This window comes from Mus musculus, chromosome 9 (genome assembly GCF_000001635.26).
Source record: "Mus musculus strain C57BL/6J chromosome 9, GRCm38.p6 C57BL/6J".
Lineage (NCBI taxonomy): Eukaryota > Metazoa > Chordata > Mammalia > Rodentia > Muridae > Mus > Mus musculus.
In genome coordinates this window covers 47,818,530-47,845,370 of record NC_000075.6, presented here as the reverse complement: position 1 = coordinate 47,845,370, position 26,841 = coordinate 47,818,530, and the positions used below count along the sequence as shown (strand labels likewise).

At 45.3% G+C, this 26,841-nt stretch overlaps 1 protein-coding gene across 11 annotated transcripts in view; it reads right to left on the bottom strand.

Annotated features, from left to right (window-relative positions):
* The window catches only part of Cadm1 (cell adhesion molecule 1), a 332,111-nt gene that overhangs the window by 16,910 nt on the left and 288,360 nt on the right, over window positions 1–26,841 (bottom strand). For 3 of the 11 annotated variants that reach the window (NM_001310841.1, XM_017313487.2, XM_017313488.2), the window contains 3 exons: window positions 26,554–26,637; window positions 15,962–15,994; window positions 8,601–8,654 (listed from right to left, as the gene is read on the bottom strand). The exons of 1 other annotated variant lie outside the window; for it this stretch is intronic. In NM_001310841.1, the coding sequence (NP_001297770.1) occupies window positions 8,601–8,654; window positions 15,962–15,994; window positions 26,554–26,637 (171 nt within the window). The remainder of the gene's footprint in view (window positions 1–8,600; window positions 8,655–15,961; window positions 15,995–26,553; window positions 26,638–26,841) is intronic. 7 more of the 11 variants (XM_006510497.4, XM_030244459.1, NM_207675.2 and 4 more) reach the window with 4 other exon arrangements.

Below are 26,841 nucleotides of genomic sequence, written 5' to 3'. Positions count from 1 at the left end.
CAAAACAAGGGTAAAAACATCTGTGGGATTCCTTACCTGAGCCCAACTACTCATCTGACCTGTGCCCTCCAAATGTGCTCAGTCTAGCTATTTCCCCCTGCACACAGTCCACACTAAATACCTGTTTGACTTCTCTTCCCTACCCTCAAGGACACACAAACACTTTTCAGATACTTATTTATATGTGTAATCTCTCTATATTCACTTTGATCAGAAAGTTTACCACCGCTAGTTCATCATCAAGACACTTTTCCTACCTTCAATTATAGCAGATGGACACAGAGGGTAACTGATGTTTAATTTACAGGGAACACTGCTGGCTATGAGCTCCTTGCCGCCTCTTCCCACCTCTCCTCCTCCCCACTCCCACCCCTGGCTGACCATGGGAGGTAGTAATAGAGCCGTGACTGTTCCTAAGTGCCTGTCATGGTCTGGCTTTCCCTGGGGAGAGCAGTTGTTTCTCACTGTCTCTTTTATTTCTTCTTGTGGGAATGGGAGGAGATTCCAACAGTGCTGTGGATTGGTCCAAAGTGGAAGGGGTGATGCTGGTCACCTGCTACCAGGTGAGCACCACCCGTACCTGCAGCTGGCACCTTGCTGGTTACGGAGAGCAGTAGCATGCGATGCTAGAGGGATGCAGTTGGTTGACAGGTGATGGATTGAAACAGGAGACGGTGGGAGGATCCCTGGTAAAGTCTGCCAGCCTCCATCTCACCTGTCCTGCTCACAAGGTGAGAATTACTAGGTGGGAAGGCCATGTGCGTCCGTCCCCATCAGTGGAAGGTCTTGTTCCTCTGAGGAAGTCCATGCATCCATGTGGGTCCTGTGCCCTTTGCATTGCTGCAGCTTCTCAGGTGAGAAGTGACTATGGGGGTGTAAGCTCTTATAAAGGAGCCTAACTTCAGGCAAAGGGAAACCTCTGGGGCTTGCGCAATCTTGCTTTCTTGCTTCCTAAGAGGGTACGATTCTTCCTCATATATGGTCACCAGTGTTAGCACGTTTCTATTTTGGGATAAAGGTGTGTCCTTGTTGTCCTGGAGAGGAATGTCAAATACATGCGTGGTACATGCATATACATAGACAGTCACTCTAGCTTCAGGTAACCACGGTCTGTGTGTAGTCAACCTCCATACACAAATTCAGATAAATGAGTGAGGTGGATGCAAGTCTAAACTGCACAACACTGAACACTGAGCGAGACAAGTTGTTGTGGTACAACTTCTGGCTTGCCTGTTCTGTCCGGTACCATCCTGCACCACTTGTGTAGTTCCAAGGGTGCCGGATACATCATGAGTTACTTATAACTGTGTGTTAGCTTTTCTTCTGGCAAGAAGCTGAAACAACGTAGTTGAAGGGGAGGTTTCTAAGTTGCTTGCAGAATGTCAAGTTGGCAACAAGATGAGACAAAACAAAACAAAACAAAACGCTCCGCCATCGCTTCAACCACCCTGGCCTTGACTTTAGTATTTTAGACATCTCAGAATAACAATAAAACAATGAAAAATAAACACAAATCCTTTCATCAAAACCCCAGGGATGTCCCAACCTGCTCAGCTTTCTGCAGCTCTGCAGTTGACCGGACCCAAAGGCAATGTGAATGGGGATAACTCCAAAGGCCAGACTGGACTTCCAGGTCCTCCCTACCCCTTCATCTCTCACTTTTTCTCCTTGCATTCACTCCTTAAACGCTTACCAAAGTGGAGCACTTCCTTCACACAGCACTCCCCAGCCCCTGCTGCCTATGGGAGGATCAGGCGTCTGCGAAGGGGCAGGTTTCTATGGCTACCTTACCACCTGGCAGGAGATGTGGCACACGAACTGCCAGGAGAATGCCATGATCGTGGATCTGGCATAAGCCTTGCTGGCTGTGCTGCCAAAGCAGGGATGGATGGGTAACCAGGGAATGGCTAGGATGTTCTTGACAAGCTCCTGGCAAGGAAGGACTGGCAGAGGGACTCACGGAGCAGAGCCCTCATGGCAACCTCAGGGTGAATAATCTAAAGGATACTTACTGAGTCCCTGCTTTGGAGAAGGTGGAGTGTAAGCATGCAGTGTCAGGCATCATGGCCATAACTGCACTGATGTACCTTCACATCTCAGGCTTCCTTGGGGCAGGCTAGACACTGCTCTAGCACCCACCGATCTGTTCTTTTCAGTCTCATTTAAAGTGGGGCACTTCTAAGCCTCCTTCAACCCCCTCCCCGGGGGGGCCTCTCCTGCCCAGGGGTGACTGGAGCCTGAGCTGAGGCTGACATTTTGCAACAGTTCTGTCGCTTGGTGCAGCGGAGGTCTCTCTGGACAAGTTGGTTTAATTAAAAACTCTTAGAATTGGTGTTTATGATGGAAATGCTGCCTCTGGCTTCCTAGAGCTGGACGGATTAGTCTATCTCAGAAAAGGCTTAATGGCTGTGATGTCACTTGCTGCTTCTTGCTAAGGATGAGGGAGGGGAGGCTGGTGGTCCACATCCCAAAGCTAAAGCAAAAATGTAAAACAAAGCAAAACCTCAAATCACACACACACACACAGACACCCACACACAATCACACACCCACACACACAGATACACACAATCACACACACAAACACACACAATCACACACACACACAGACACACACAATCTCACACACACACACAGACACATACACACAGACACACACAATCACACACAGGCACACACACAGATACACACAATCACACACAGACACATACACAGACACACACACACAGACACACACACACAATCTCACACACACACACAGACACACACACACACACACACACACACACAGACACACACACACACACACACACACACACACACACACACACACACACACACACACACACAGTGCTATCTGAAAGGTAAAGCTACCGAGTCTCATCACCTATGGTAGCTCTCACCTAAGGCAACCGAGCTAAGCTCGTGCTTTAAAAGCACAGCTTTATTACTGGAGGGGAACACACTGAATGGCAAGCGCTGACAAAACGCCATGTTGTTTGCTAATCCTAATATGTTATTCTTCTCTTAAGATTTGCTTTTCTCAGCACCAATTCAATTATAGATGCTACAAATCCTTCTGACATTTAATTCCCTCTTGTCAGAGAGTAGTAAATGTATACAGTACATGCACAGCTTTCCCATTAAGATGTTAATATATATTGGAGCACACTAGCCTTTATGCAGCATAACCTTCCCTTTCCATCTTCTCAGAGAAGGGAAGGCAAGGCATCAACGGAGGCAAGAAAATCATGAAGATTCCCATACAGCATGCCAGGCGGCCAGCATCAGCCATTAGCTGTGTTCCATTCTAGCAATGGCATGCGGCTATTCCGACATTTAGAGGGGCTGTGCGAGGCCACTGCAAAGAAAACCCGAGGTCGTCCTCAGTGTGTACCCTGGATCTCAGCAGAGGCTCACTTAAATGACAACTGTGCACAGACACTTGCTGTGCACTCTCAGTGACCAGGACTCAGGCTCTCCCTGCCTGCCAGTGCCTAGGCACAAGGGATGGGATAGGAGCCCATTTGCCATCAGACCTGGGTCAGAAGCTGAACTTCATTCTATTCTGTGTGACTTCAGGCAAGCCAATCACCTACTCTAAGACACTGGCCCCAATGAGATTCTGCCAGGGTTGCTGTCAGGGGCTAGAGCAGGCTGGTGGGACTTGATGTCTGCTGAGCATCAGTCTGCTCTATAAAAACCCGAGGAAGAGCTTTTTGGTTCGTATCACTGATCCTAGGCCAATGTTTGTCAGCTCTTTAGGAACAAGGACCAAACTGTCATTTCACTTATACAGAATTGGCATGTGCTGTAGCTGAGGCTTTGCTGGTTTCCATGGGGACTAAGGAAGCACCAGGCCATCGGATGCACGTTATGGTTCAGGTATACCATTTGAGAACCACAACGCTAAACCCTCCACAGCTAAAAGTCAGGACCAGTCTTTGAAAATGTTGGTGTCTCTCCCTTCTCTAGCCATTTGGTTTAGTTAATTTAACCATCAGCAGAAATGGCTTCATGGAGCCGTGCCAATCCCAAGGTGTTTAGCATCTTCAGAGGGACCCTGGACCACTCCTCATCCTGTAACAGGACCCTGACAGTGGGATTGCCTTCTCCGTTTTAAGCAAAGGGGAGGCACCGAGGACGACACTGGGGTTTTCCTTATAGGAACCTGGTAAAGAGGACAGAGTGTAACCGGCATTCCCACTAGAATCTGTCTCTATAGATGCTTTGGGGGGCCTCAGGCATTTAGGGGTGTGAGGAGATGGAATCATGAATGTGGTGAAGTCACCCCAAAGCAGTGTCCAACCTGTGGAACTGGAACTCACACTTCGCACTGTGGCTAGCGACTTTGTAGTCTGAAGGAAATGTTTGGTCTACTTGGCCATGACCACCTTGCTCTCCATGGTTAAAACAGTTGCATGTTGGATTATGGGAAAGGTCAGTATTAGGAGGAAACCCAAACTTCTGTTGTGGGAAAGTCACTGACCACGGGCTTCCCGAGATCTCTCAAAGATCTGATTTACACTAACCTTAAGATCCTTCTGTTTCAGCCCCCAAACACTGATGTTACAGGTATGCACCAGGGAACACAACTTAAACTTTAAAGACCGGAGCTTCCCAAGTATTGGTTATAACGGCATTTAGGGCCACCTGCACTGGAAACACCAGAGCAGGGCAGGATGGAGCTTTTCTGAAGGGGAAGGGGCTTCATTTAGTGATTAAAATAGTGTTTCCAGGTCAGTTAGCACCCATGGCTGTGTATCTGATAGGCTGCTCAGAGCCCAGCTTTCCGCTGCATGATCCCCGATGCCCACCCTAAAATGGATGAAGAAGGGCCAGGAGGAGTGTGAGACTGCTGAGTAAAGGGAGCTGTGGTGATCTCAGAGGCCGGGCACCCTGAATCGGAGGACCCACGTTTAAACTCTGTCCTTGTAAACTGCGTGGGCCCCTATGGCTGCCTGCTTTCCTCACTTATGATCAACCCTCCCTAACTAACCTGCATGGATTGCTCCGGGATCCCCTGCAGCTGTGGCTCATCTCATCCACCAGGCCTTCCTGCCCCTGCTCTCCATCTCTCACTACTTGGTGCTACTTCTCCATAGCCACAGGCAACTTGGGTAAGCAGTCTGTGTTCCCCAGTGGAAAGTTATCATGGGGTGGCAGGACGAGCCTGTGAGATCCAAGGCTGCTCCAACTCCTACTGGGTCTTCTTTACCACTGTGTAGTAGGGGCTAGCCCAGAACCAAGCACATGGTGCTCAAATGCTTTTGTGGAATAAGAAATTAGGTGATATATAGGAGGGCCAGGGGCATTGCTTAATGGTAGAGTCTTTCTTTCCTTCTCCTGACATCCAACAGCCTGTTTTCCAAAGCAGGGTCACACATCCTGTGGTGCTAACTGAAGGGTTACTGAGTGGCTGTGTGTGTGTGCTTGTATGCACAAGTGCGTTCACCTGTGCGGGAATGCACGCACGCACACATGAGTCCACCATGTACTGCACCCTGCTTGAGACACCCTGGAGATGAGGGCTGGGGGGGTAAAGCCCAAGCTCTTGTAATCCACCTGGGGAGCCAGGAGCTGGGTCACTGGGTTGCTCCCAGCACCTACGCAGGGGTCAGGGAAGCCAGGCGGAAGCCTGCCCCTCCCCCGCGTGTTTCTGTGGCGTGTGAAGGGCGTGGAGGAATTTTCCAGATCACTCTCTCATTTTGAGAGTAACAAGAAAGCAGTGCTGGAATGCCTTGTTGGTGCCCTGCTTCCCCAGCTGAAGACGGATGGGCTGCCCTGCCGCTGCTGAGGGCCATTCTCTGGCACACTATTTACCACCGCACTCCACTGAACAGTTCCCAGAGGCTCCTCCATGCTGCGGGGAGGGAGGCAGTTGGAGACATTTTTGTTAAAGTTTTAAAATAAAGTAGAAGGATAAATATGCTTAAAGCTATTCTATTCCACATGGGTGGTAATAACCACCAGCTGTCACCGAGAAACAGCAGATGTAATTGATAAAACAATTCAAAAGTAGTGTGGATCTATAGTCAATAAAGTTAAGACCCAAAAACTAAATAAAAGGGTTCGAGAAAGAATCGGATAAGCCCCGCCCCCCCAAGTTGGCCAATAATTAAATCAGTGAACTAGGCCCCAAATCTTTTTTTTTTTTTTTTTGTTTAAATGCAGATTACAAAGGAGGATCAGCCGGGCATCCCGCTTTGCTGGTTGAGGGCGGCATACCATATGCTGCCTATGAAACTGTCATTAACTGAGGCAGGCACCGGGGAATGGAGGTGGGGGCAGGGCAGGGGAAGCTCTGAAAGTGTGAAACATTAATCCCTAATGTGGAAAGGATGGACTCTCTACCCAGTACAGCAGGGAGTGGGTAACATTATTCATTATCACAGTTTAGCATTAAATGGGCAACACCTACTCTAATTTATCGACGGGCTGTTTAAGGCGGGTGTTAACCTGTTTGTCTTGCATTATAATTGAATTCAGTCTGCAGGCTACAGAAACTTGAGAAGTTCATCCTTCCTCAGTCAATACGCTCCCCTTCAGTGACCCATTTCAAGACAGCTTCATAAAAAATAATGTATTTTGTTTTAATAAATTTAAACACTATGACAGCTGCTCAATTTTTATTGGTTGTTTTTTCTCCCTTTAGACGTCTCTTCGCTGCCTGGAGAAGCCAAGCTCACAATCAATAGTAATTGATTAATCAGCATCCCCTTTGAACAAAGGTGCTAATCAGTTTTTGATTAGTTCATCAAACCAGATGCAAAGGCAGCCCTGCCCCAGCCGCCCTGCCGGTTTATCACCGTTCTGCATGACTCATGACTCCCGCCAACGGGGGGGGGGGGGGTCGGTACGGGAGGGGGGGGAGGCGGTGTAATTATTAATTTAACCAAATTATTATGAACACAAAAGGTTGTTGGTTTATTGCTCCTGACTCGGGTGATTGATAGAGCAGCAGTGGGGGCCCATCTAACCAGGGGCAGGCTGAGGCCTGCAGTGCCCCTAATTGATGGTGCTGGGAGAAGAGGGACCTGGCTGATTCGTGTTTTCCTAAAGAGGATTAAGTTCTGTTTGCCTGTCTGAGGGATCCTTGCCTGGAATATGTGCCAAAGGAGATCAGGGTCAACCCAGGAGAACTTCAGGATTCTTGAAAGATCCAGTTGTGCAGGGTCTGCACCTGAGGGCTGCTCTGTTTAGGGGCGGTGGGGGGGGGGGTGTGCCAGAACAATGCCCACTGTCACCTGGGGAGGCAAGCATTTGTTTATACTTCTGGTGTTGTATTACTGCCAGGTAGGACATGCCTACTCTTGTTTTTAAGGAAAGTAAAGTTAGTGTGGTTTCTTTTCTTTTTTTTTTCTTTTACAACTTCTTTAAATATATCTATCACAAGTAAGAGATGAGGGAATGACATGGCTAATAGGTAGTTTCCTTTCTAAACAACTGATTTACTGAAATTCACAAGTACTTAGAATTTGTCCATTTGTTCAGAAAGTATTAGCTGGCTGCTTATTGCAGGACAGGTGCACAGCAGGAAACAGACCCAGCCTATAGCCTCCTCCTGGAAGCTTCTACTCTGGGGGTCTCCAACAGCTCAGCTCACCCTCACACATGGGACAGAGAAGAAAAGTGAGAGCACCCCTGAGGTCTGAGAGAAGCACAAGACTGGATAAATCCTATGTGCTCTGAGACATTGGGGGGGGGGGAGTGAGTACTAGCTGTGTTCAAGATGGCACCTAAAGTACCAGCCATTCAAACCAACTATAGAGAACATTATTTGGGAAAGACCAATATGGAATCCTGCTTTCCTGTGTTCTCCAGGAAGCAACCATATGTGTGCTTTGGTTTCTCCAATGCAATGTCAAGGGGCTTGCTTACTGATTCACTAAGTGACCAATCAGAGAGCTTCAGAAGCTGTAGGCAGTTGGCACTGAAATCTCATGATATCAATGGGAGCTCATATAATTGTTTAGCCCTGACCACTTTAAATCTCCTTCCTCCGGCCTTTTTAGGATATGCTTCTTATTCTGGATTAGTAACACCTAAATCCTGGAGTCAGGCATGAAACCTACTTTCACAAGAGCTCACTATGCTGTGGAAAAGGTCTGAGGTGGATAAAGAGTTTACAGCCCGGTGTCTGAAAAATCAACTGCCCACCCGAACCTGCTTTCCACCAGCTACTTCCAAGTGGCCTTCTCGTCTATTCCACAGAAGTCGACAGTCAATATGACTTTAGATCGTGTCACATAATCCAACATCAACTGCTTTATGATACAACCAAATTTGTCCTGAGCCATTACATATGTAGGAAGGAACACATTACTTCAAGTCATGGAGCAGAGGTGGCCTTGGCGCTCTGCTCTCTACTGTATTTATGGTGCAGGCCTTGGTCCGAAACGAGACACACTGTTACCAGAGGAGAGAAAGGTGGGTGAGTGAACAGAGAAGGAGAGTTAGCTCCACAAATTCATTCTCTTCTTAGTCTCAGGATCCACATTGATTGATTGCTTAGCAAACCAAGTGGTCATTGGGTCACAGTGGACAAAGTCACCCACAGGTTGGACACTGCAGTGCCTTACCTAGTGACTAGCCCTTACCTGAGAGATCCTCACTGTCCAGTTCTTCTGCGGAATTGGGCAACTGAGTAAGGCCTTACAAGTAAAAACAAATCGTTTTTCTTTTCATTCCTCGAGGGACATAAACAAAACACTTAAGAACTGAGGAGGGATTCTGTTTTTGTTGTCTTTTTAAAATAAAACATGAGCCAAATCTCTTGCTATCTCTCACTTTTTTTGGAGAGCTAGAATATATTAATCCATACGTTCATTTCTTTAACTATGTAATTTTTTTGTTATTGATAGACAATCGAGGCAGAAGGAATCCTCGGCCTCCACTGTTGAAAGCACATGAAACATGAGGGGTGAATGTTTAAAAATCACTCACTCAAAACAGCATGCAGAAAGGAAAAAGCAAAGCCGGAGTGTTAGCTGTGGGCACTCTGATACAGGTCTCTTGAATATGAATGTATTTAGATGCTACATACTGATGTATGTAAGTTTTATCTTGCATTTTCCTGAAAATTGAAATCCTTTGCCAATACTGACAAACACAGTACACTATTAATTTAGCACAATCTTAGATCCCATGATGTCAAAATGGTCCATCACCTGCTAAATGCAGATCACAGGTTATGCCTTCATCAGAAAAAGGTGACTTACAACCCCCTTTTTTTTAAGAAAAAGAATTTTATAGATCAATGGCATTCTGGAAAAATAAAACCCTCAAAGCTGAAAAAGCAGTTAGGTCAGGAGATAATCGAGTGGGGCTTGAGGTGACTGTACTCCAGTCAACCCCAGTGCTGGTCTGCTTGGATGGTTCTCCACCAGCTCTAATTTGAATTGAGAGAGGCGAAGAGGAGCCCAGCTAAGCGGAGCGAGGTTCAGCTAGCAATGGCTTCCATGTCCTCATCCTCCTTCCTGCGCTGATCTTTTAAGGAAGCTGAAGCTTATTAAAGCACAGGACATGTTAAGGTGGTCACGGGGCCCTTTGCTTATTGGTTGCTGTTCTTCTTCAATCCGACTTACTGCCCCAGGAACTCAAATTCCCACACTATCTGTCCTATAGTCTTTAGCTGTCATTTTGAAGATGGTGTGGATCTAATTCAGCTGCAAGGTCTTTGGAGAGACACGGATTTCGCTTATTTTGTATCCTCCCCCTCCCTGCAGCTTGGCACAAAGTGTATTCTCAGTAAGTATTTGCTGAAAGAATGTTTTGAGAGTCATTCTTGGTGAATTACTTACCAGAGCTTTAAGGCAACCAAAACAGTGCTCTGAAAATACATTATGGCTGACGGGTTGCCATATATTCATGCATATATACATATATCAAATGAACTAAACAAGTTTATATGAGTGGTCATTAAATCTTGAGACTTCTGAGGTCACTGACACATGAACGTGGAGAGCTGGCTGAGCTCGTGAGGAGGTGGCTCCACCGCCACTCCTAGGGGAGGACATTTTCCCACATGAACCCTGGATGCCAAAAGCTCCCGAGCAGAAGCCAAACCAACACTAAAGCCTTCAGAGTTCACAGGTGTTCCCAAGCTATGGAACCAGGTGACTAAAGGGAGTGTGGCAACGTGATAAATTATACAGGCAGCTGAGGAGAAATGCTAGCCTTTTGTCCTGAAATCTGATTGGCTGAAAGTGTTTCTATTTCTAATTGGCTTTATCCATTGAATAAAGACTGATGAATACAATTATTTGAATAACTGTTATAAATGGGTAACATAAAGTAGTTCTTTGTAGTTAATTATAAATTTGCAGTTCTCAGAAGGCTAATCCCTCACTTCTTACGTGGCCCGATGAATATCAAAGTGTTCTACATACGTGCTTGGTGCCCACTGAACCACATTAAACAAGGACGCTTCAAGTAGGCAGCTTTACTGCTGAAGACCTGTTTCCTTGGGGAGGGCACTAGAAAGCTAATTTTAAAAAATAAAGACAAATATGTTTATGAAGTATCATTGATATGCAAAGTTTTCCATTAAGAAGCGACAGACAGTTGATATACACCTCATTAGAGCTAAAACTGTCATTTTTAATGGCATAAACTTTAAAATAGACCAAATCATCTGGAATCTCCTGCTTAGATTATGTTCCAGACCGAGAAGCCATTTAGGACAGTGGCATTACATTTGTTTTTGCAGTTCGATTGTGTGTGTGTGTGTGTGTGTGTGTGTGTGTGTGTGTTTTAAATGAAATCTACAGCACACTGTCATAGCTGGATAATTTTTGAATAAATATAATTAGGGGACTTTGCCATAGCACTCGAGGCACAGTAAGGAAAAACAAAACTTACCCCTAGAATTGCTTTGGCTTAGGTATTTTTCTTTCATATTAAAAATTAGACTCCTCTCATTCTCTCAAAGAAAATGACAAAGATGCATTTTATGAAGCAGAGAATATTTCTCAAAAGGAAACACTGTGACTGAACAGTCAGTGGGAAATTACTTCTTGGTTCTTCTATTCAAAATTTCCTATCATCTATTCACGCTCTTTCTAGTCACTTCTAATTAAAATGCATGCAGTGCATTTCTTTAAACTGTTAAACAAATGAAAGTTTACTTTTGTTGCATATGGGATATTTTTTGAGCAATTAAGGAAGTCCTAAGGTGCAGATATGATAATTTAATTTATGCACAGTGGCGGTATCTTCTGCCGAGACTCCTGTTTGGTCTTTTCTGGGTTACAGGTGCTATGGTGCAGCACTGTGGGCTTCTGAAGCTGTGATTTCTTCTTGACATGGCAATTTTAAACCAGAAGAGAAAGACCCCAAAGAATCAGAATCAGTCAGAAATCCTAGCCATTTCCATAAGTGCAAAAATCAAGTATACCTAAAAAGGTTCCTTGGTTCGATTCATCAGGTCATCATGTAAATATTCCACAGAAAATTACAAAAAAAAATAACAATGAAATAAAATCCCTAGGAAGCAAAACCTTGGCCCAGTGGCCTAGTGCCACTCCCATTATAAAAACAAAGTAGGCGACGGTCTCTCTCTTACCTACGCAGCACGCATCTGATCACTTGGCCATGTCGTGGAAACTGATACTTCCACCACCAGCCATAAGAGTTCAGACGCCCCCGGTAGTTTTAATCTAAAAGCTCAGTCATCCTGTTCTTCCTGCTTTGTCAGCTTTTGTGGAGAGTTTTTCCCTTCTTCCCATTAGCAGAAATTTGGTTCACGCCGTTAAACGGTTTCCAAACTGCATATCAAGGCTGCAACGCAATCTTCAGGTCCTGCAGCCATTCGTAAACCTCTTTAGCTTTGTTCTTGGGTAGAGCATACAAGGTCTGCAGAGTCCCTTGACTGAATGACAGCCTTTGAATGCCACTGTTACGTACTCATACAGAGAGATGTACACAGAGGCACATACACAGACGGTGGACATAGCGGTTGTAACCGTGTGCACTGCTGGCTAGTCTTCTTTCAAATGGGCTTAAGAACTTCCCCACAACTGAATATCAAGTAAGGTAAGGACAGAACACAGTGCTTCTAGCATCCTATCATGGTCTGCGCTAGTCATAAATCAGGGAAAGGGAGACACATGGGGCAGTGGTCTGGGGGGGGGGGTTGTTACCTAGCACTGGGCAAACACTCTGAAACCAAAATAGAAAATGAAAAATGCTTCAGATTGGGTTCTTCATTTTGGAATGAGTTAAAAATCTATTTAAAAAATAATCTGAGATAAGGAAATCCATGGGATTGTCAGCCTCCACTGTCTCAACAGGTAGAAAAGGCAGGCAGAATTAAGAGAGTGAGAAGGGGAATGGGAAGAGGTAGATAGATAGGTAGGTGGATTGGTAGGTAGGTAGGTAGGTAGATAGATAGATAGATAGACAAACAGACAGATAGAGAGAGGAGAGACCCCCAACCCAGAAGCCAGCTGTCTGCAGTGTAACAGAGGCACAAGCGCTATTCCAGACCGTGGGCATGCTGTTACCCCACCCCTCGTGGGGGCAGGGGGGAGGGGAGGGAAAGGGAGAGGGGACACACAGAACAGAAAAGAACAAGGCACAAGACATTTACAGAGAAGCGTCCACAGTGAAACAGAAAGACAGAAACCATCACACACACCCATACACCGAATAACCAGAATGACGACGACCCCGCCCGTGCGTTAACCACCCATGCATGTCTGCCTGCAGCTTCTGGCCATGAGCTATCAGGATTTGGCAGTGGTTTTTTTCTTTTTTTTCTTTTTCTTTTTGCATCGTTCAACATGCACACAACAACACAGGGGTGTTTTCTTCCCCCTGTGCAGGCCCTTAAGGATGAGCCACAAAACCACAATGCTCAAGATCCCTTATTCAAAGAGACCCCCGGGTCAGCCTGGCGTGAACATCTCGTTCTTACATTTATCTGTATTCTCAGTGAGAGCCTTAACAACATACGGTGGTGACTTGTTGCTTGGTTTTCTTTTGGAGAAAATCCATTTGGTCTCAGTTCATGCCCATGCACTTCCAACCTTCCAGTCCATGCTTATTGCAATCAGTTATTGGTAAGAACAAACAGTCAACATACAGAAACAACTAGAAGAAACTTCATACAGACTCTAGCAACACAAGCTTGAATCAAATAGTTTAATGAGTCTTCAAAGGGAAATCTTCAAAATGTCTTTTTTTTTTTTTTTTTTTTTAAATCAAAGAAAACAGCCATCTGGAAAACCCAGTATAACACTTTTGAGACCACTAAGATGGTCACAGCTGGCTGACTTAGGATGTCTTGTCATTTAAGTTGCTGAGTTATCAAGCCACTTAACTTGTTCCCCCTCCCGCCCCCCCCTGGGACAAGTCACTGTTAGGACCATCTTGAGGTCATCAAGTGAATCTGTCATGCGGTTGCTGTACTGAAGAGCTGAGCCTCTAGCACTAGGCTAAAATTGACGATATCATATAATGGCCTTGTTGCTCTGCTGCCTTGGTCTGTAGCTCTCACCACATTGTTACCCTTTACAACTGACTCAGAAATGTCTTCCCTTTTCATCAAGTTAAATTCCAGGCATTATCTTAGTTCTTGTTAGAGCTTTTGGCTGTGGGCTTGAGAGTCAGCTGGTTAAAACAGTGGGAGACCCTTTGAGGAGAAGCTATGAGGATCAGAGACAAGTTGAGGAATGCATTTATAAATACATTATACAGGGACCAGCTCGGATTACCTACTTGTTTGCTGCTAAGCAGGCCAACTGAAGGCACGAGGAATACAGGGCACAGGGAAGATGGCCTTGCTACTTTCTCCCACAAACATCTCATACCAGTTGGTCTCACCCTTTACACCCAGCTTGATGCTGTTTCCAGATAGAATGACAGCGGCTGCTTCTCATGGCACAGCCAACCCTATGTCCTGCGGTCAGTGTGCTATAGAATCATGCCAATCCATGTGTCCAGAGACTCCTCTCTCCTTTGTTCTCTTTCTAAAGAGACAGTCGTAATTAACATGAGTTGCCCCAAATCAGAATTGGCTTTTAGTTGATGCCTCAATACTTTAGACGAGAGGACAAGGTCTCTAGTTTGCTCGCCCTGTCCGGGAGCTTAAGGATGAGCCTACAAGGGCGTGTGCTTCTTTTTTTCTCGAGGAACTAAAACATAGAACTTTGGGGCTTTAGGGAAGAAATGGTCACTATTTCTTTAAAGAGCCCAGAGAATTTGGGAATGTTGGGAATGCACTTGACCCTGGAGCTAATTATAGAAAGCCCAAAACTTAAGAGTACTTTAGAAAGAATAAAACAAAATCTCTTGAACTACACTGAAACCAACTTAAAGATCAGAGGATAATCGATAAGAGTCAGGAGGTACTCAACTATAGGTAAAACAAACAACTAAAGTACGCCCCCCACCCCCCACCCCCCAATCCTGAGACAGGGCTCCTCTGTAGACCACACTGGCCTTGAACTCACAGAGATCCATCTGACTCTGCCTCCCAGGTGCTAGGATAAAGGTATGGGCCACTATACCAACAACTAAGTATAATGGAGTTGCTGCCTGAGATATAGTTAGCTCTAATGGACACTACTTTGGAGATGCACATTCTATACCTAACTGATTTCTCATGGCCGCCCAGTGTACCTGGCCCCTCTAACTTACTGCATGGACATTTCCCTTTGTCCCAATGGCAGGAAAGGGCAGTGAAGTGGGGGTAGGTTAGGTCTCCTACTTAAGCTTGTGTTACTTTGCAAGAGAGGCATGAGGGGAGGAGGGGAAGGGAGCAGAGGAAAGGGGGAAGGGGTTCCCTGCTGATCTTGACCAAGCACTGCCCAACAGGTTTTATTCAAATTCCTAACTTATAAGTTCTCAGACATAGTTATCTACGGTAGTCAGTGTGGGACAGATGTTATTCTAGCAACTGAGTTGACTACAAGGCTGGCTGTGATCACCTCCTGTCACTGAAGTAACAGACTTTTCACTCTGCACAGCATATAAAGTGATTGATGCAGACCCTTTACCAAATGATTCCCTTGGATTCAGTTATGACTCCCCCTTTAAACTAAAATATCTGCTCTAAGTATTGTCTTGCCAAAGTTAGATTTGAGCTGAGGAGCAAAATAATACACTGATGAAAAAGGACTCTCATTTTCTGACTGAATAAAACACAAAAACAAAAGTTGACAGACTTGTCCCCATTTCGGTGACAGGGGAAAGGAGGCAGAGTGCCCTGATGTCCCTGTCTGAAGTGTATGCACTCTGTTTTTTAATCACCTTTTGGCTAAAAAGAAACTTAATGCTCTTTTTACTATTTGGCTTGCCAAGTGGCACACATCCAAGACTTCCTTAAAACCTTACTTGATGCTGTTCAAACGGGCATGGGGAACATTCTTGGGGAGCGGCAGTGAGCAGAGGGCCTGGGGAGGTGGGGTGGGTAAATTCCCAGCAGGATGTAAGAAAAGTCAGGACTTCTATGGAGAAGACTAGCAGGCTTTCTCTGTCCACGTCAGGGGTCAAACTAGAGATTTTCCTCCTGGATCCTCTGCCTCAAGCACTGAGGGACGAAGAACTCCCTTCCAAAATCCTGAGGTAAAAGCTGGTGAGTCCTGGAACACTCTGGCCTACAGCTCCTAGCTCTGTAGACAAATACACTTTACATTTTTAATTAAAACATTTTTGAAGGCTCCTTTATTCCAAGGTGTGGTGGAGTTTTATATATCAGAGGAACATGGGATGGACATCTTGCCCCGTTTGCCACCAGAGGGGAGGGCTCATCTCAGACTGCAACCACTGGCCACTGAACTCACAACAGAAATGACAAGACTCAGCGTAATGTCAAGCGTTAAAAAAACTAGAGTGCATTCATGAGATCAGTCTATTTGAAGCATGAGTTCCCTTGAAGACTGCATTTCTTTTCCCCAGGCTTGCCTTGCCTCTCAGCAGCGCTGAGAAAGTAGATAAACAGTAATGTGGTACCAACCGTGAACTGCTGGTTCTGTCGTCGCCGTGGTGTCTACAGACAGGAACAGAGGATTGGAGGAAGGGAAGAAACAGGAGGAACGGCATGCAAAAAAAGGGAGAATGGAAAAAAAATGGAACAGATAATATATGAGCAAGCTTTCAAAGAACACCGCGTGACAAGCAATAATAAATGAAAAGCCAAAAGCATTTGAAGTGAGTTGCACTGTTTTAAGACATGCCTTGAGCCCAAAGCTGCGAGCCGAGCCGGGGAGGAAAACAGTAAACTCTTTGGTTCTGGGGGTCTTGCCAGGACACACGCGTTTGCGAGTGAATAGTCAGGGGCACATGCAAAGTGACGAGAAACACCAGTGCAAACTCAGCGACTGCTACATGGTTCTCAAGGCATCAAAGCTCAGGACTGCGACAGAAAAGCTCAGTCGGAAGGCTAGTTAAACAATGGATTCAGACATTCAAACATTGCCTTTGTGTTAGCCACGCCCCCCACCCCACCCCCCGGGGCGGGGCACCGTGCCTCTCCATCAGCAAGTGAACATCACAGCAATCAGCCCCACGCTTAGGAGGATACTTTTCCAGCTGAAGCTCAGATGCTTGCAGGTGAACGTGCCACACCCAGATTCAGGTTCTCCATCCACTGTTGTTATTTCATCAGAAGATAGCTGGCAAGTTCAGTTCATGGAGAGGCCGTGGGAGTGAATGTGTTCAAGACACACACACACACACACACACACACACACACACACACACACACACACACTCACTCACTCACTCACACTCTGATCCTTCCATTTTACCAGATGTTATCATCTCCAAGGCCTGTCACAATAACACACATGCTCACACAACTGCCAAACACTACTTGTGAATTTCAAAGTCTCAAGTACTCAGTGCACCATGGCCCAGGTTTGGTTGTCAGGATTCTGCTGTCATGGCTGGGTCAGGAGACAGAGCCACCATCATCTTTAATGCTGTTCTCTCCCGCTGTGGCCTGTCTCTGTCTTCATTTTTTGAGGTTGTTCAAGTTCGTTCCTATCAGGTTGTGGCAGTGGCTTTTCTTCACAGGAACATTCCCTCCCACCCCCAGGCACTTGAGGCATGGGTTTGCCCTTTCTTTTAGCTACAGAAGTGGGGTGCATAAGTAACAATATATGCAGTGATGTTTGTTTCAGACTTGGTGCTTCTGACAAACTTCATCTTAATGTCGTCGCACCAGGACCTACTTTCTTCTTCAGTTCTGCAGTTTTCAATGGTGTTTCTCCTACCAGGCCCTCTCTAGTCAGAAGCTGCTGCTGGTGAAGTGGAATAGTGAGGGCTAAAAATCACAAGTAATCCCCGCCCTTTTTATGATGCAGTTCTCTGGCTGGCAATTGTTTCCATGGACTCTCTGCATCTTGACACAGGCAATGTTTAAATGCACTGGCACTCCAAACAGAACTTTTTTAGGAAGGGGGTACAATGAGCCTGGAGCTTCTGATGTATAAATATGACACATGAATTCACACCGGTGTTCCCCCTCAATTGGCATGCTTTCTGGGTCAAGAGGGACCCAGTTACCATAAAGAACTCAGAGCCCTCCCAAGGAGCCAGATTAACCAGAGGTCTGCGAGGCCAATGCAGCTTGGTATAACCAAGCACTACATTTCTTGAGAGTGGAGGAAGGAGGGAAAAAGCATAAAGCAAAGAGGACAATACTTACTTACAAGTCAAGTCTGTGTGCCTACCATAGCGGTAGGAACGGCACAGAAAACTGTGCAGTTGAAACAAACCCTACACTAGATCCTTAAAGGGACAGACACCTCTCCATAGTTGAGACATCTGAGTCCAACACTAGTGTGAGAAACTTTAAATTTGAGGGGCAGGATCAAAAGCACATTTGTATAATTTCTACGCATTAATACATTAGTACAGTTGATGGGCAGGCACTGGCCCCTTTCCAAACAGAAAAGGAAAAGCAATCAATGCTTTGGCACTTATTATTATTTTCATGGTAGCGTTTCTAATATGCACTTGGGTTTTGTTTTCATTTTTGTATTGTTCTTTTCTTTTGAACCAGGTAAATCATTAGTGTAAAACGAAAGCAAGGAGTTAAAAGTTTCCAAAGTCAGATCTGAGCATTGACCAATGATCCCAATTTACTGTCTTCCTGCATTAGGGCATTATGTCAGCTGCATGACAAAATTAAACCAGGTGAAGCCAGGCGTCAGCTCTTAACATGGGCACCGGACAATAAATGCAGCCACGGCCATCGTGCATTTTGCACCCCAACTCCAGGGATGCGAAATCCATCAATTGCACCCAACAGAAGAGAAAAAGGGACATTGCAGGAAAACACTCTAAAACAGTTAAGCAAACACATACTCAAGTCAAACAGCATGGTTATTGCAGCTGGAAAGGGTAAACCCATGAGCAGCACCAGGAGGGGGGCTGCAGCAGGAACTCAGGTTGGCTACGGGGCTGAAATCAGGATTAGGAGTGTGTCCGGGAGCTATTGACTCTTTCTCAGAGAGCATCTGGTATACGACCTGAGCAGAGGCTATTTCAAGTGAAGAGAGAAGGGAAAACACTTTACAAGTGACTGTGTGCTCCCCACAGGGACACTGGGACAGGATCTAATTCTCCTTTATAATTGCATTATGACACCATGCAGACATCACAGACAACTTGGCTCTGGGGTGAGCCTAAAGCCGTGAAGCACATTTTATTAGGGTGTCTTCAACAGGAAGTAGAGAAAAACACAAACCCACCCTCAAGAATCAGCTGCAGGGGTGGTCAGTGGAGTATTTCATAACATTTTAATTGTGTGGGCAAAGGCAAACGTTTCCAAACGAAGTTATAAATGCAATAATTGGCTTGAAAAATAGTGTCTGGTTGCCCTCAGAAAGGCTTTTAAAAGCTAATTTTGTTGTCTTAAAAAAAAAAATCTTTGAGCTAGGCCTATGAGAAAAATAGGTCACAAAAAGTTGATTGGGAAGCACTGGGTGATAATATATAAAATGGCCAAGTTATGCCTTTCTCTCTAGTTTTAATTATGATGAGGGCAAATGTATTGTATATTATTTTATAATAATATACAATACCATTTTAAAAGATACATGAAACAAACGAAACCGAGCCAATCCCCTTCTCACGAAGACTGTGTGGGTACCTCATCTTCCTAGGCAATTCTTAGCTGTTTATGAGTTTACAATCCAAAGAAGGTGCCTGAGACAGGCCTTGCACTGACTTCCCTTGTCAGTCTTCCCCTCAAAGCTGACTTCTCTTCTTAGGCTCAGAGGCCTGCAAGCAGTTAATGTGACCCTGCCTCAAACAAATGAAACCACCACAGATCTTTCATGCCGAGGTTAAGATATTTACGAAATGAGAAGGCTTTGACAATGTGTGAGATTAGAGACAGTAGCCATTTAACCAAGTAGCCAAGAGGAAGGGTGTGTGTGTGTGGGGGGGGGGGGGACCCTCAGCCTGCTGAGTGGCAGCTGGGCAATATTTAGTTGAAACAGTCATGTGTAAGTCCCACAGTGGTTCATTCTAATCCTTTCAGATGGATTCTCTCCAACTTAGAATTGTTCACTGAGTGTGACAGACTGGGGGCTTAAAACTAATCCATAAATTAGTCCGTGGTCTCAAACACAACGGGGGCCATAAATGGAAATCCAAGAACAAAATTAAATTCCCAACCTTAAATACTTTTCTTACCAATTGACCTGTGCGGTTCTTGTGTTATGATAGAGTCACTGTAGGGCAGCACATGGCTATGTGAGATCAGGGTGGACACTAGAAAATGCTGTGGGTACAACCTGGAAAAAACAGCCTGCCCTAGAGCTGTGGGGAATTCAGACAACCCTGTCTTGCCAGCCATAAGCTTAGCTGGAAGTGAGGCGAGCAGCCTAGCCACATTTTAATACACTTTCCCTACTTTATTTTCTTAACTAAAGTCAATACAGAACCAACGGGCTTTCTTAATTGAATTCCTCTTCAGTCTCTGCAATGGAGAGGTTTTAAATCTCAGCACCAGGGCAGGCAAAGAATTCCCCTGACAATTTAACTTCATAGCTGTGCCATGCTTGCCAATATATATTAAATATGGGTGTTTTCTTCTCCCCCCTTCCCCCTCTCCATTTATTTGAAATCTGTTGAAAGAGAAAAATAAGTGCTGGAAAATTCAAGTTTTGAACTGTATTTTCTACTGGTTTTCCAATTAATTTCCTTGCCACCTATGTTCTGCCTAATTAACCTATCATTCCTTAATGATGGAGAAAGTGGCCAAGAACAGAGCTGAGCTAAAAAGGCCTTAACTGGATGCCCTAAGAAAGCCATTGTGTGTGTGTGTGTGTGTGTGTGTGTGTGTGTGTGTGTGTGTGTGTGCGCGCGCGCGCGCGCGCGCGCGTGTGTATACTCCCTGCATGGGTGCACGTGAAGACAAGCAGTTGACATTAGGATGCCTTCAACTGTTTCTTCTTCTTCACCTTATTTTTTGAGACAGAGTCTCTCACTGAACCTGAAGGCTGTGAGCTCCTGGACCCTGGGTCTCTGCTCCCAAGTGCAGAGACTATGAGCACAGAGCGCCCGCTATGCCCGGCTCTTCTGTGAGTGCTGGAAATCCTAACCCAGGCTTTCACGCTTGAGGAATAAGCTCTTTAGCCATGGAGCCACCTCACCAGCCCTAGATTATCTTTTAAATGTCACCTTTTCCGTGCAGTGACGAGACTGTGAGCCCCAGAACAGCGGGAAGAGGAGCTGGTTTCCTGGTTGCTGTTAAGCAGTTTCAAGTTTTGTTAAAAGCTTCTTCAAAATTGTTCACTCCGGGCAGCCCAAGCCCCAGAGATCCTCTCGTTTGCAAACCAGATGTTCTGTACAATAATCACAATCTATAGAGTGGTTTCCTTTAACAAGGAAAACAATCCCTATGGCATTGTCTCTGAATGCGGTTGGGAATGGGACCTAGGGGTCGGGACACAAGCCAGGGGAGGAAGAGCAGACTGGGGACTAAAGTAGGGGTGACATAGGGTGGGTGGTAGCCAGGGCAGAAGAGGGAGGGGCTCTGCAAGGCTAAGACTCATCTCTTGAGATCCTGGACGACTGAGCTCTTCATGCCCATGCTCCTACCATTGGGAGAACTCCAGGTTTCACTTCTGAAATCCCAAGAGATCCGAATCCCTGCTACTCTCACTTATGTGCTTCGCTGACAGATGCTGAGTACGGACACTGGTTGGAACTCTATCTCCAGGATTAAGTTTTAAATAAAGAATGTACACTTAGGAAAATTATGATAGAAGTAGTAGAATAAACAGAGCTCACCTCACTTTTCAACCCTCACCATTAAAAAAAAAAAGGTGGAGTCTGATTACTTTTAATATTTGTGGCATTCTTACTTTCTTCTGTTCCTTGCTAAACCAGCATGGGTCAAAAATGGTTGGCTATGAGGCAACAGGTAGTGGGTTGACAATTACTGGCAAAATGAAAATGTAGACAGGACAGTATGAAAAGAGATGGACATGCAAAGGTGGTAGACTAGGTAAAAAGAGGCTCATTGATATTAACTAGTGCCCTAATAACATTCCTGTCCTCGGGCATACTGGGATCTCAGTATGCTCTATAAGTGTTCAGTGTCTGAGGGAAGACGGTCTAAATGGAGTGTGGATGGCAATCCCAGGAAAAAGGCAACTCAGAAACACTCTAGGATGAAGGATGCGTGTTTTCTAGGGAAAGGGGGGGGGTCACTCTAGGCAACAGAAATACACCTGTCTTGAAGAGAGATGCTAGAAGCATTATTGGTTCTTCATGCCTATTTTTGTATCTACATTCTATCCATTCTTTGATGGCATTGAGCAAAGACCACTTCTGTGACGCTGCCCTGTCGCACCTGTTGCCTTTGGCACAAACACTCCAGGGGCATGGCATCTCTCAACCACACAAGATGGGGTTTAAAAAGTCCTTTTCTACACGTACTAAGGGTGCTCAATCTTTGCTAAATGCACACCTAGACGTAGATCATCTTTATAGCCTTTGCACCCTGCCAACAGCAGCAGCTCAGGGCTGGAATCACTGGGGAACCGAGAGCTCGGTGTGGAGAAAGCTGTTACTATTTAGACAGCCACACCAGCGACTTGGTGTCACATGTGTCCCTCCTTTACAGTGAAGACACGGGCATGCTTGGTGCCAGCTCCCCTACTGGCATGCTTTCCAAATACCACTGAAGGAAAAGGCTGTATATGCCTTCTGTACTCGATCTAATTCACATTAACATGGAAGAAAGTCTATGACATCAAGCTGTGAAAGCCCCAATAATACAAGGCCCTGAGGGTAGGAGTCACTTCCTCCCAAGTGTATTGGCTTTTGAGTGCTTTGACACCAATAAGAGAAACCTTGCTATTTTCTTTTCTAAGAAATTCAAAATACTTAATTGAATACATGCTTTTTAAAAAAAGAGGAAAAACTCATTTAGAAATGACCTACTTCGTTCTGAGGAGAGGACTTTTAAATGTGTTTCACAGTCTAGCCCTATAGCTATTCATTCTTACTCTAAGGCTGTTTTTATTTTATTTTTTATTTTTATTTTTAAAATCTATGGCAGCTGTATGTATAGTGTGACTTACAGGTTGAGCATCTCCTGGCCTGTGCTTTGTATCTAAACTGTTAGAGGTGTGTATGACGGAAGCTGGATGCTGAGTACTTTTCATGGCTCTCTCCACCAAGCACACAGGTCAGGATTCCATCAGGTAGGAACAATGCAATATCCAGGTTAATTAAAGGGAGAAACATAGAACGCTTTTCCAAGAAAATTTCAGGAAGGATGCATGACCCAATTAAGAGGAAGAGGCTAACGCTATCTCCAAGCACTGAGGCACAGAGACAGGAGCTGCTACCATCCCTGAAACATGAGGTTGACTAGGAAGCAAGTTCAAATGATTTCATCGGGTTGCTCTCCTATACCGTGGCATATACTCTTACAAAGGAAGAAACCCCATGGAAAACCTGACATGACAAAACAATAAAATAAAATAAAACACTAAGTGGTGGGAGTGAGGGGACCTCCCAAAGCCAAGAGCTGAGCAGAACCAATCATAACAACAAGAAGCAGGAAAGATGAGAGAGATACCTTTGGATCTTAGGGCAAATGCTAATGAGGCTCTAAATGGCTTCTCAACCAATTCCATCCTCAAATTGTTTTTTTTTTTAAATGTGGAGAGACCTTAGAATAATGTCAATGACTTATCAGCTGTAAAGTTACATCCCTGCTGATATAGCTGACAGATGCTGAATTCTCTCTCTCTCTCTCTTTCTCTCTCTCTCTCTCTCTCCCTCCCTCCCTCCCTCCCTCCCTCCCTCCCTCCCTCTCCTCTTTGAGACAAGGCCTCTTTATGTAGACCTGGATGGCCTCCAACGCACAGAGATCTACCTGCCTCTGCCTCCCAAGCACTGGGATTAAAGGTATGAACACCATGCTCAGCCTGAATACTCTTCACACTGCAGAAAAATTTCCTTACATAGGGCTACCCTTCTGGTGAGTCTGACATGTCACTAGCTCTGCTTCAAGCGGAGAGGACAGCAGGCAGAGGCCACTGCTCTCTGAGGAGAGCAAGAAATCTAAGAATTTTGGGGGATGGGGGGACAAAGAGTTGGAGGGGTATGGGATTCCTTCAGGTATCTCCACGAGGGAGCTGCAGTATGTTTTGAGAGCCAGGTGCCTGGGGACAGAATGCCTTCCTAACAAAGGGAACAATTCCATTACCCTAGGTAGGGAAGATAAAAGGTAGCTATGCAACGCTTCTTTAGGGGAAATCAGAAATCAACTAGGGCCTTTTGAGCTTGAAAAATATTTTTCTATTGCATTTGTACATTTTTCTAGTAATGAAACTCTGACCTGGGGAATGGCTTTCAGTTATTGCATTTGACTAGGAGGAAAGAAATAGCCGACTACGGGTGCTTCTTTTTCTTTGTAGAGCCCCAGGTTTATGTTCTTGTCGCTAGATTCGGCTATTGAAGCTTTTAAGGCTAATGGTGGCTGTAAACGGACCAAACAGTGCAGGAGGGGAGGAGTGGAAATTAATTTAGCTATCCATTTGTCAGGATTCCGTCTGGAATATTCTGTAGGAACCAATCTAAATCTAGAAGATAGCCTGGACCTTTAAAATGGGACAGAGAACCATTCAAGTCCATAACCTCTAATCTGTCTGCAGAAAGGAACAAATGTTAAATTCTACAAGTTGCTTTCTGGACAAGATAAATATATATAGAAGGCGGCTTGTTAAGACACAGTCAGCCTGAAAGATCACATCCATTAAGGGGACAGATTCTACTACGTGTTTTAGTAGCAATTTTAGTTTAATGACTCTTGGGTGTGCCGCTGAAGACCTGGGCATTCGTTACCACAGATGCATTCGGTGTTGTAGAAAGCATTCAAGGCTAACATCCACAGACCAAAGTGCACCTGTGAGATCATCCTAAGTTATTTTGAACTGAGAGGCCAGTGGTAGAGACAGAAGTAGACATGTTCCAATTAAAGTCTTCTCTGATGTGGCTAGAAATATGGTGCCATTTCTTCTAAGAATTTCTTCCCTGACAGTGTCGCTGCAGTCAGAGCTGTGATCACAGTGAGTTGTACATGTTTGAGGGCCTCACAGGAGAAGGAGGTCCTTGGGAGCAAAGGATTAAGAGCGGTGACTTAGAGCGACTCAGGTGACTTGTGAGACGGATTGTGGTGGTGGGGAAGTGTCAGGGACAGCTGCTGAAGCGATGAAGCCAGTCACACTGGAAAAGTGTCACTCTACATTCATGAGAAATGGGGCTGTTTTCACAGAATGGGAGAGGGCTTTATGGACGTCAGATATAAACCCTTACAGATACCTAGATGGAACCTTCTACTACGGGAGATATAAAGGCTGTGACATACTTCTCCTAAGATGAACATACTGCTAATGATATCTGAGGCTTGGTTATCTAGTCTGACATCCAAAGGGTCTTCCAGAGGAAACCATGAAACCTGCTAAGAAAAGCACATGCCTAAAGGATGGAGGATAGAGCTCAGCTACACAGTGCTCGCCTGGCATAGCATTCTAGAGGCCCTGGATTCCACACCAGCAACGCCAGGCAAACAAGAGAGAATAAGTACACACCCAATCCAGCTTTACTAATCAGATAAGAGACAGATGAGGAATTGGATTCTTAGGATGAAGCATTGGCAGGATAGCTTTTGTGGAGATCTGACAGAGGAGGAACATCTTCCATATGCTAATGAACGATACAGAAGATGCCAGGCACTGGTCTACTGTGCTCCAAACTGAGTTCACTAAGAAGCCGAGGGAACTGACAGAGAGCTCAAGCAGAAACAGACAAGACTCAGGAAGCAGATTCTCTAGAGGAAGCCAGGTTTGGAGCGAGACACCACATCAATTGATGGATTTTCAGAAGGGTTGACGTTTAGTATAGGCACACGTGTTTGTAACCAGTGTTTAGGAAGCCCCTCAGTGGTGGCTTATGGCACAGTTCTTTGTCCCAGTGTAATAGCTGAAAGATGAAGAAACCCTGGATTAGACCATCCATTCCAGTATCTGTGATGAGGCCTCCCTCTCTCACAGAGCACTCTGCTTTCTGTCATCTCATCAACTCTTGAGCAAATGGAAAATAAAATGTCTTCAGGAGATGAACATGACTCTAGGAAGTGGCTGTTAGATCTTGGGCGCTAAGGATGTAAACACGGAAGAGCACCCAGTGAGATATTCAGTGGGTATCAAGGGGTCCAGGGACACAATGACAGCACTCACGGTTCAAAGAAACCTCAGACACTTGTTGGGTAATGTTCCTAAGGGGAAAAGTCACTTTTGCAAGAGTGTCTTTCCTTCCTTAGAGTGGACACCTGGAAATGGTTGCCAGGAAAGGCTTGGTCTAAGGAAGCCTGGCACACTGTGTTGGAATGGTATTGGCATGCACTGTCATATCTTGCTAGACTAGAAGAAACTCCAAGGCTTCCAGTCATGAAACATCAAACCGTTGAGATCCACTGGACACTGGGATGAGGAGGGAGGATATATAATATATATAAAGAGGTGGTGCATTCAAGTGCTTAGAAAAGACAATGACTCCGCCTGATTCCTGCAATCTCTCAGGCAACAACTGGCCTGTGCAGCCACCATGCCAGCAGGCACCCGTCACAAGATGGAGGATGACACATATGTGGCCCACGTAGACATTCTGAAACTTGGTGCATATATTTGCTTTGTGGGGATTAAGATGAAGCTTAGACCAAGGCATTATGTGATCTAGGCCATGGTACTTACCATTTCACCAGCTGTGGCCAAGCGAGTAGCCAGGCTGCCATTTTTCTAGTGTTTTTGCTTTGAGTAGTGATCGCTTCGTAAAGAATTCCCTCATGCTAAGGTGCGCAGCATCTGATCTGCTAACAGCTCAGATGTTAAAAGTTCTTCCTGGGTCCTTAAGACTCAATTCAATAACATAGTATTGGGTGTCTCTAGAGTTCCAAAGTAGAGGAACAGTTAAGCTCAGAGGCCTTCCAGGGAACAGCTAGTCTTCTTTTTGATTATACCAAAAAGACAATAAACATTCAGGACATTTCCAATGGCAATGAAGGTACCATACCTGTGATGATGGTAAGGATGGTGGTGGTGGTGGTGGTGGTAGTGGTGGTGGTTGTTGTGGGAGGAGGGATAGTTGTGGGGGGATCTGGATAAAAAAAAAAAGGAAAATCAAACCCACAATGCTGAACACAACAATGACCAGTAATGACAAACAAAGGCATGGAGACATTGAGATGTTTGTTGAATGGCTTCCCTCTTTACACCACCAAATCCTTTCTCCTTGGAAGATGTAGGTCTGAAACTATCCCTAAAGCCTTAGTTGCAAGAGCTAAGAAAAGAAGAACAGCTT